The sequence below is a fragment of the Maylandia zebra genome, linkage group LG2 (genome assembly GCF_041146795.1).
Source record: "Maylandia zebra isolate NMK-2024a linkage group LG2, Mzebra_GT3a, whole genome shotgun sequence".
Classification (NCBI taxonomy): Eukaryota; Metazoa; Chordata; class Actinopteri; order Cichliformes; family Cichlidae; genus Maylandia; species Maylandia zebra.
Window position 1 is genome coordinate 18,985,418 of NC_135168.1, and position 11,208 is coordinate 18,996,625.

The following is an 11,208-nucleotide window of genomic DNA, read 5'->3' on the forward strand; positions in this document are numbered from 1 at the left end:
GTGAAATTATATACTACTGGCAGCTTGGACCCTTTTTGAGGATTAAAGCTCCAACTTTCTGGTGAGTTTACATCCTTTTTACTGCATTTAGTTATGCGGAGGAGGTTGAACAATGAAATTACATCACCTGCATTTGTTTAGCCCACCGTGTGACTTGTTTCAGTCATGTCCTGCCCCCTCCTCTTTTCTCCTCTTTCACTAATGGAAATGTTCCATGTTTGTCCACAGAAGTTCCTGGATAGTGGCAGCTGATGCCAGCAGCATCTATTGTAAACCCAGCGCTTCCTTACATCTTTTATAGTCGAATAAACAGCTCTGCGTCCAGCTCCGGTCCCTGCTGACAGAATTGCATGTACACTAACCAAACAATGCCCCCATCCTTTTCAAACCACAGCCCACCATTATATAACCTGGCTCCCTCAGTGAATGTGACTCCCAAATGTACAATAGTTGCAAAACACACTCCAAGTCATTTTAACTTACAATAATAATATGTTTATTTCTGTAACCATGGCAGATATATTGGCAGCAACACACAAAAACCTTCACATTCTGTAAGATAAAACAGCTTCAAAGATACAAAAACGAACAGAGAGGGAAACGTGAGGAATAGGAGGGGAAGTCAGTTCGTCCAGAAGGAAGTAGCTCCCTGCATCCAAAGAGGTGGTTGGAAAATCTCAGTCCAGCACAGATCCCTGTTTAGCTGGAAGACCCTCTGACTGCCTCCACTGTGCGTTACGTAGCGTGAACCATTTCTGTAAGAAACAAACAGGACAAACACACCCATGGGTGGGGTTAGAACAGGTGGCAGGGGGTTTTGTTCACTAATGTAAAGCCTGAACACAAGATTGATGATGTAACTCTTGGACTTCTCATATTTCCAAGAATTAAATACAGGCTTCTTTAAATGCATTTTCAGCCTGAGGCTACTGGTTACAAGCCTACATGTAGACAATAACCTAACCACTACTAATACCAACTAGAGCACATTACTCTATGGGTCTCTTAAACTGGTAATCTAATCACCCAGTTTGTGTGTATTATTATCATTGTGTGTGTTCAAGTAAGACACATGAGCTAAAGAAATATGATATGTATGTGAAACTTAAACTTGACTGTTAAAAATATAGTGGTGGATCACATAATTTAATATCTTTAGAGAATAATTGTTTTTTTCTCATGAGACACTACCACCTAAATCTACTGAGCTCCTATCTGTGGATTTAGTAAGGCATTAGAGTCTGGACGTGACTAGCCTAGCTTACCATAAAGATATAGTTAGCCTGGCTTAGCATAGAAACTTAAACTGTCAATGTTTACTATCTAGCCTATTTACATTTTTAATAACACTTATTAAATTTAGCCTAATATAATGTTCAGTATTCATCATTTCAGCATGCCAACATTTTTATGTGTTGCCACATGGTGCAGAATATTACATCAGACTCTCAAGCTAGCCTAGCCAGACATAAAGCCTAAGATTAAGTGACAAAAAAAAATCTAAAGTAAAACATGCTGATATTTAACATTTGTACATGTTAATGTTAGCCTAATATATCTTTAACAATCAATAAATTTAATAAATTGTAATAAAATCAATATTTTAATATTTATCGCTTCAGCTAAAACTGGCTAGCCCGATTCTGGTCGAAATTCTTATTTTATTTTATTTTTACCATCACAGCATTTGCAAAAGTAAATTTAAAAATAAATAAATAAATAATAATAATAATAATATTTACCATCTAAAATTTTATCACGCTAACATTGACCTGGTAACGTTTTCCAAGTTAGCATAATAAAAAATATATCATTTCAGTGTGCTAATATTAGCTTGTGGCTCTTATTTAATTAAAAGAAGGGACTTTAATTAAAATTTGTAAGCTAGGCAGCATATACATGTTGTCTTTGGTCTCACAGTCAAATTAAGACATTGCTCAGTCATGTCCAGTTTCAAAACTCACAGCTTTAAAAAGGATATAACTAACAAGTGTATGATAAGGAAGCTGGTTGTTGCAGACATCTTTTATATACAGTCTATGGACAGCATCACAGGAAGCAACTTAACTCAAATTATCAGAGGTAAATATTAATTGTTATTTGCGACCAAAGCATAATCATCATACAGAATCCCCACATGGAAATATGATTAACCAACACCGAACTAAACAAAAGCCCCTTTCCATCTGACTCTCATTATCTTCACAATCACACTACAGTCACATCTTTTCAGTGCATGTTAATGTGGTCGCTGACTCATCGTGGCAGAGCAGTGACCCCACAGCAAAGTTTTTTCAGGGCAACCGCACAAAACGAATGTTTCCATCTAATTTTAACAGCATGTAGTCATGGCCCGTTTCTCTGACCCCTCTGCCAAAAACTGCTACACTAAAACTCTGACCAGAAGATGATTGCACGGAGTGCTTTCACACACACGCACACACCCGTGACCCATTGCATTGCTGTTTTAAAATTCATGTTGTCTTGGGATTCACAAGAGTGCTGATGTAATCTGGGGAGGGATGCAGACCCTCTAACATGGGCCTTAGGGTGGATGTTTGAGCCGTGTGCCTGGCGAGAGGGATGGTTTCCTCATTTTGTACTGAAAACACACAAGATTCCCATTTGGAGTCATCTGGGATTGCACTTAAACATGATCAGACTAAATAAATTCAAGAACTATTCTCTGAACTCGGCTGTACGCGCTCTATCCCGTCTGTAAAGCCAGTCCATTACAATGCAATTTTCTTCACCCACTTTTCAATGGAAGCTGTCACTTTTTGTAATCCTGCTGAACCACACAATGGTGCTTATGTCATTTTTTCCTGTTGACTTTAAGTGGATTACGTAAGACGGTCTTTCACACTTGACTCTTGGCCCTGCAGCAGTGCAAAACAAAGAAAGAGTTCACTGAAAGGAGCTCAAACATGCAGCACGGAGCCCATAACATTGTAAAGGTTAATGTGGAACAGGGAGTGGTAGCCGGGGTGAGTTCATTCAGTTAAACCTTCTCCAATGAAAGCTTTGTTAACAAATACAAAACGCTTAGGAGGGTCGACAGGAAGAGAAAGAAAGGCAGACACAAAAAAAAGATCAGCTGGAGACTGAGTCAGTACTTTTTGATGAGAGGCCAGACCTTTACATTACCCTGCCTGGACTGGGCTTCCCTGTCAGGTTGGCCAAGCACCTTTGTGTGCACTGAATGGAAATACAGAATAGCCTGATTATTAGCCTTGGCAGCAACATGTGTTTGCTGTAGTTCAACCTTTTCTTGGTTATAATTCCTTCACTTTATTTCCATAAAGGACATCTCCTAATAGATGCACAAGGATCTACTGCCAAAGTGAAACGTAGGCCATAAATCGTCCACATCTTGCAGGATGAAGCGATGGTTCGAGTTACTCTTTAGTTTTGATGTTTGTAATAAACTTTCTCGCAGACTTCTGGATCCTTGAATTACTACTGTTAGCAATAATCCTTTAAATGTGCAAAACCTAATCCTTTAAAGTGGAAGTTGGTTACAAAGGAAGACCTGTGTTTGCCTTTTCTCTGCATACTCGGAAAAAAAGATTCATATCTGGGATTTAAAAGGTAGGAGGACATTTCGACCTTTGCACTTGCATAGATTCCTGGAGTGTCTGTTTCTCCAGGCTGGGGATGTGGGTCAATGCCATTTTTTCCAAAGCTGTTGTGGTTCATTTACATACAAGGTGGAGGTGGAGTGTGTCTCTCCCAACATGTCATTAATGATGTGAAGAGGTGGATTTTAATCCAAACCACAATGTTTTCCTAAATTTACCTGATGAGTCTAGGGTGCTCTAACCTAACTGAGTAGTTTGCAGAACCTAAATCCAACCAGCAGGTGAAAAAAAGGTAAAAAGAAAAAAACCTCCTAGTCTCCTCCTGACAAACCCGCTACTCTTCCCACTATCATCACCTCCTCATGTGGCCTATGCTAAATAAAAATTACCCCCTGTATGTAACAGGAGGACGCAGGTGGGATCATTATATTCCATCCTGGGGCAAAAACACATTGGCTTTTCTGGATTACACACACAAAACCACTTACACGGCTATTGTCTTCTGCTTCTACACTGTTACCAATCATCCTGCACACCTCCAAGCTATTTGATTACTCATAACACTCTTCTCTGCTTACAGTCAAACAGAGATTGTCAAGATCTTTCATGAAGATTGCTCACCTGGTGCATTATCCAAAGATATTTACTGGCTTTTAGCATTTGATTCAAAGGACTATGAATGCTTATTAGTCTACCCTGATGGCTCCATGTTTCTGCTTGATGTCACAGCAACAACATGAGTACGGCTTTATAAACAACATTATTTAAAAAGCAGGAAAGACCAAACTGATTGTCGTGCCAACATTTTAAGTTAGTTTATTTTATAAAAAGGGCCCATGGGAATGTTTTCTTTATGTGTGATTAAATAATTGACTAATATTATTTTTCTTGCCTCTTCATATTTGTTTTACTTTTTTTCGGCACAGCAAGTAACAGAGACATTAAATGACAGCATCTTCTGGCATCACTGATTGTTGCTTTGGCTATTTGTTTTTGTCAAATTGTGTTTAAACCTAAAACTGAGTTGTGATGAGGTGGGAGTGAGAATGATCCTTGGTTTAAAAAGCTGTTTCAAATCACTTGAGTTCAGTTTGGGGGTTTTTGTTTCATTTTTTTGCTGCGCTTGTGTTACTGCAGTCCAGAAAAATCTTCTGGGACTGGTTTGTTGGGTTACAGCAGAAAAAATGGCAGGATGCACAAATCTGTCATACATGAACTGTTAATGTACATGCCATGTCTTCAGCTTTATCACTCCTGACAAACACAAACACAAACACGGGCAGAAATTTGCCTACAAAACGAAACTGATGCTGCATCAGCTCAGATGACAGAGCCACAGGTTGGGCCTCGCCTCCTGCTGAGTACAGCTAAGCAAACAGCCAGGTCATTTGCCAGCCAAATCACGAACAAGAAACTTGTTCTAAAAGGAAACATCCCACCGTTTGCAAAGTTAAAACATCATCATGGATAGCAGCTTCAGAGTGCTGCTTGCAAAGAGGAGGTGCCTGCATTACTTTAGTGCACTTTGTGTTGTTATCAGAGCACTGAAGCTTCACATCTGGCTGCAGATGTGACAGATGCTCAGACTTTACAGTAGGCTACGGCATTCCTCAGATACAGTCAAGGCGGGAGTGCGTACATGTGGAAAGGAGCAGAGACAGAGACCGAATGGAGGCAGTACCAAAAGGAAATTTTCAAGAATTCATTCAAATATTCTCTTTATTAAGCTGCTTGAATATGAAAAACAAAAACGGTGTGTGTTTTCTATTCTTAACATAATTAAGCAAAAAGTAGATTTTAACTTTGGATTTTCTGGCTATAAATAAGAGATTTGGTACCGTTACACTGAGCTCTATAGACCGGTGAGGGGTATGTATTGGCAAAATTATTAAAAATGTTGTAAGTAACAAGGTCTAGCTCAAATTTGGGGTACCTGAAGATGAAATTAAAAGATCATAAAAATATTAGACAGTAAGTTATACTGCAAAGAAATGTATAATTGATGGGTTAGGCATTATTAAAGCCCAACTTGATTTATCAATGGGCCAATACTGTGGGCCAATATTAGCTATTGTTAGTATTGATGTTTATAATGAACATTTAAAAAGTAAAGAACAGACGGGAGAAACACCCTTCAACCATGTTATCAGTGCTGATGTTGCATAGTTTGCTCACCAGAGGGCAGTGAACAGATTTATGCAGAGTGATAGTTAAATAAAAGAAAAGCTCTATAACTCTATGTCTCTATAAGAAAAAATTATCAGGCGATACATCAGAATATCAGGGGGTTTTTTTAACCAAAAATATCAGTATAGGTCTTAAAAATTCAATATCAGTCAGGCTTTAGTAATTATCCCTTAAATAACGCATTTGTTTTGTCAGTGAGGTGTCAAACATTCCTGTGAAACACCCATAGCCACTATGATATTCAGGGGGTTTTTCTACACAGCAGAAACAAATTAAAAGTAGCAAAAACCAGGAAATGGTTTGCATTTTTGTTTGAAAAGCTAACTGATTATGATTAAAGAAGATTTATATTATAAAAAGCATTTATTGACGTTGAAGCATTGATTTTAAATGTATTTTGTGCTGATATCTGAAATGTAAGCCAGAGAAGACGCATTTCTAACATCTGAACACACACGCTAATCTGGCACAGGTATGAGCAGCGACCACATCACCAGAAATGATATCATCTGAAACAGACGCAGCAGTCCCGCCCTCACTGTTTGATCCTAGGGCTCCTCTGAAAGTCACCCTGCGCAGATGAATCAGTGTTATGAGTGTTAACAATAGCTGACCCCCCTGACTCTGGGGTGACTTCATCAGGAAAGACAACTTGGAGTTGCTCCACTGCTGATCAGCTGTGGTCACTGTTGGTTTACACTCAGATGAGGATTATTTCATCACACTGTGATGTAAACAGAAACACTGAGCGCTCTGTTCGGTGTCAGCGGAGCTGCCCCACAAATTCAAAGTCTTATTTCTTAGACACTGCATGATTATTTCCTCAAAGGTCACCTGACTGAGCCTCTGACAGGATTTACTCAAACACTAGTAAAGCTGTAAAGGAAGTCAGATTTACAGACTCAACATCTCTGAGTAAAGTTAAACTTCTGAAAACCGCACAAACGGAAAGTACATTCAATAAAGTACGACTTTAATACATCTCAGAATGAAACAAAGTACTTCCTACTATAGGAAAAAGTATTATGATAAAAGACTAATGCTTTTTATCAACAGGCGTTTTTCAGCCTTGAACAGTATTTAAATATTAAAAGTACATTTTTAGTAGAAGTTGGAATGCAGGTATTTTTTATACTTTTTCCTATTAAAATGTTTCCAGTTTATGTTATAAGATAATAACTATTATTAAATGCTTGAATAACAATAATCACCACTGTCAGTCTCCACAGGCCTGTCACGGTGATCTCCATGGAGATAATAACTTAAAGGTGTCCTATGTTTGCTCAACACTATCGTTTAAACAGCTCCTTATCGATAAGCCTCCCAGATCAGTAACATCGGGAAAACTGAACTCCACACTGTTTTAAAGCATTCCCGCTCACAACGACAGTAAAGAGAGGCTGCGGGAGTTTTTTCGGTTTTACTCACTTGTGTTTCCTCCTCTGACAGTCCGCACTCCGCCGCGATCAGCATGAGCGTCGTGCCGTCCGGATGCTTGCTGACTTTGTTGAAATTCTCCTCCAGGATAGCAATCTGATCCTGAGACAGGTTCATACTGTCCATTGCGTTAGAACCCATATTCCAGTCTCCTCCTGCTCGCCAGTGGTTCCGGCGGGTTCTTGCTTCGGTCCTGATTTGGAGCTCAGATGTGCGCGCAGAGGACGCAGAGATGAAGCAGCGCGTACTTACAGCTCGGCGGGAGTCTGTGAGCAGTGTGGGTGTGTGAGTATGTGAGCGCTGGGTTTACAACTGTCAACAGAGCAGAGCCCTTCCCTGAACAAGGGAGGCGGAGAAATACAAATGTTACACCAGGGGTGTCAAACATGAGGCCCACGGGCTAGAACCCGCCTACCGGCCCACTGAATGGGCTTTGCAACATGTCAACACCAGGAAAAACAAAAAGCTTTTTCAGAATATTGTGCAAACAACACAGTTCTGGATTATAACTCTTCCCTGGCCAAAATAACATCTCTGATAGACAGAGTCTCCCACCCCATGCATGTGATTGCTGCTGAACCGCAGAGCTCCTTCAGTGACAGACTGCTGCATCCTCGATGCATGAAGGAGCGTTTCGGCAGGTCCTTCCTCCCTGCAACTGTCTGACTGTACAATCAGAACTGCTCCCAACAATCATACAGGGAGTGCAGAATTATTAGGCAAGTTGTATTTTTGAGGAATAATTTTATTATTGAACAACAACCATGTTCTCAATGAACCCAAAAAACTCATTAATATCAAAGCTGAATGTTTTTTTAGTTTTAGCTATTTTAGGGGGATATCTGTGTGTGCAGGTGACTATTACTGTGCATAATTATTAGGCAACTTAACAAAAAACAAATATATACCCATTTCAATTATTTATTTTTACCAGTGAAACCAATATAACATCTCCACATTCACAAATCTACATTTCTGACATTCAAAAACAAATCAGCGACCAATATAGCCACCTTTCTTTGCAAGGACACTCAAAAGCCTGCCATCCATGGATTCTGTCAGTGTTTTGATCTGTTCACCATCAACATTGCGTGCAGCAGCAATCACAGCCTCCCAGACACTGTTCAGAGAGGTGTACTGTTTTCCCTCCTTGTAAATCTCACATTTGATGATGGACCACAGGTTCTCAATGGGGTTCAGATCAGGTGAACAAGGTGGCCATGTCATTAGTTTTTCTTCTTTTATACCCCTTCTTGCCAGCCACGCTGTGGAGTACTTGGACGCGTGTGATGGAGCATTGTCCTGCATGAAAATCATGTTTTTCTTGAAGGATGCAGACTTCTTCCTGTACCACTGCTTGAAGAAGGTGTCTTCCAGAAACTGGCAGTAGGACTGGGAGTTGAGCTTGACTCCATCCTCAACCCGAAAAGGCCCCACAAGCTCATCTTTGATGATACCAGCCCAAACCAGTACTCCACCTCCACCTTGCTGGCGTCTGAGTCGGACTGGAGCTCTCTGCCCTTTACCAATCCAGCCACGGGCCCATCCATCTGGCCCATCAAGACTCACTCTCATTTCATCAGTCCATAAAACCTTAGAAAAACCAGTCTTGAGATATTTCTTGGCCCAGTCTTGACGTTTCAGCTTGTGTGTCTTGTTCAGTGGTGGTCGTCTTTCAGCCTTTCTTACCTTGGCCATGTCTCTGAGTATTGCACACCTTGTGCTTTTGGGCACTCCAGTGATGTTGCAGCTCTGAAATATGGCCAAACTGGTGGCAAGTGGCATCTTGGCAGCTGCACGCTTGACTTTTCTCAGTTCATGGGCAATTATTTTGCGCCTTGGTTTTTCCACACGCTTCTTGCGACCCTGTTGACTATTTTGAATGAAACGCTTGATTGTTCGATGATCACGCTTCAGAAGCTTTGCAATTTTGAGACTGCTGCATCCCTCTGCAAGATATCTCACTATTTTTGACTTTTCTGAGTGTCACGATCCTGGGTCTTATGACCCAGTGTTTTGAGTTTTAGTTCATTTTTGATGTTTTAGTTTATGTAAGCCCTTCAGGTTCCTAAGTTCATTTGTTATCATGCTTAAGTGTTTCTAGTTATTATTTCCCCCTCGTGCTTCCACCATGTTAAGTCTCCCCTGCTTTTCATGTATTTCATGTCTGTGGCTTATGTTGTCAAGTTCAGGTTGTCATGTCTATATCTCACTCTGTTTCCTGTTTTATTGTGAAGAGGTCTGGCGTTTCTATGTTCATCGTGTTCAGTTTTACTCTCCCACTGTGACGTCATTATGTTCATGTGTGCCAGCTGTTTCCCCAGGTGTTGCCACTTCCCCTAATCACCTCCTGTGTATTTAAGTCCTCTGTTTTCAGTGTGTGATTGTCAGGTCGTCTGTTGTCCACGCCATGTTTCCTATGCCATGCTTCCAAGTTTCTTGTCTAGGTTTTTCTTATTGTTTGTTTAGATTTCCCAGTTTAGGTTTGTGTTAATTTTGCTTCAGTTTGCCTCGTCCTTTGTTTGTACCTTTTTTACCAGCCATATTAAACGGCTCGCTTTTTGTTAACATTCAAGTTTTGTTCCCTGTTGCTTGGAGTCTGCATTTTGGGTCCTTTTTCAATTCATACAGTCTGCCCTCGCCAGACTGTGACACTGAGCCTGTCAAGTCCTTCTTTTGACCCATTTTGCCAAAGGAAAGGACGTTGCCTAATAATTATGCACACCTGATATAGGGTGTTGATGTCATTAGACCACACCCCTTCTCATTACAGAGATGCACATCGCCTAATATGCTTAATTGGTAGTAGGCTTTCGAGCCTATACAGCTTGGAGTAAGACAACATGCATGAAGAGGATGATGTGGACAAAATACTCATTTGCCTAATAATTCTGCACTCCCTGTAGATGTTTACATCAGCGCTGTAACTTGCACTATTTTATCAACCGATTCACACTATAACCAGGGTTGCCTCTTATCTGTATTTAATTTTATTTAATTTGATAACAGTATGGTACTCAGTTTTTGGTAACCATTGTCCTTCATGTAAATATGTAAAAATTGTGTATGTTTCTGTTGTGTCTTGTGTACTGTTTGTTTGTATATGTGTCTTTCTTGCTGCTGTTACACCCAAATTTCCCCTTGTGGGACAATTAAAGGATTATTCTATTCTCAACCAATAAGCAGTATCTGCCATGACTGTGTCAGATCTGTGATGTTTGGCCCCAACTGCATTGTTGTAAGGCTAAAACTGAGAAACTGACAGCCCTTCATGCATGTTCACATTCAAATCTAATTTAGCATCATCAGTTAAGTCAACATGAGTGTCTCTGGTCTGCAGGAGGACGTCAAAGTTGTCGGGTAGAACCCAGGCACGCAGAGGGAGAACATGGAGACTCCACTGCACTGCTGAGCTGCATGAGTGGGATTATCCAGAACCAGAACCAACCAGATCTTGTCAGAGGATGAGAAGCAACACCAGTATGTGCTGGAAGGCGTTGAGTACATCATCGCTTCCTGTATATGATAAAGACAGAGACTCACTGACTCAATATCAATCCTCAATGAACAAACTGCATCTGTGTTGCTAGTGGAAGACATCAGCACCACACCAAGGCCTGTGCTGCTCGAAAAGCTTATCTGCAATACATCGGGCGCTGTGCTGTTGATTGAAGCCTTCTACACCACATGGTTTGTGCAGCCTATTTAATTCAGCATCAACAATCATAGTGTATTGGATAATGGCTTTTTTAATAACTTTGCTTTGCTTATTGGCCGTGGGGGACTTTTGGACACTCAATTTTTCTTAGATGAGAACATTTAACACCATTCTGCAAGACATGGTTCCCAGATCTACATGCGTCACTGCTGCTATACATCCTGTACAATTTCCAATGTATTTGGAACAGGACATTAATCATTTTGAACTACAGAAAGATTTACCTCATCTTCAAAACCTTCTTGCTTTGTACAATTACAAAATTAGTTACAAAAAAATTCTGCT

The 11,208-nt window shown here is 40.3% G+C and overlaps 1 protein-coding gene across 1 annotated transcript; it reads right to left on the bottom strand.

Moving 5' to 3' along the window:
* Positions 1-472: 472 nt before the first annotated feature.
* On the bottom strand, positions 473-7,510 carry hopx (HOP homeobox). The gene is made up of 2 exons (XM_004571134.5): positions 7,197-7,510; positions 473-755 (listed from the first exon to the last, which is right to left on the bottom strand). Exons 1-2 carry the CDS (start codon positions 7,344-7,346, stop codon positions 678-680), a joined length of 228 nt encoding a protein of 75 aa, XP_004571191.1. The 5' UTR covers positions 7,347-7,510; the 3' UTR covers positions 473-677.
* Between the last annotated feature and the right edge of the window lie 3,698 nt (positions 7,511-11,208).

Coding starts and splice junctions, on each gene's coding strand:
- hopx (XM_004571134.5), bottom strand. CDS start 7,346: ATGGGTTCTAACGCAATGGACAGTATGAACCTGTCTCAGGATCAGATT. Junction 756..7,196: donor TGTCAGAGGAGGAAACACAA/GTGAGTAAAACC, acceptor TGTTTCTTACAG/AAATGGTTCACGCTACGTAA.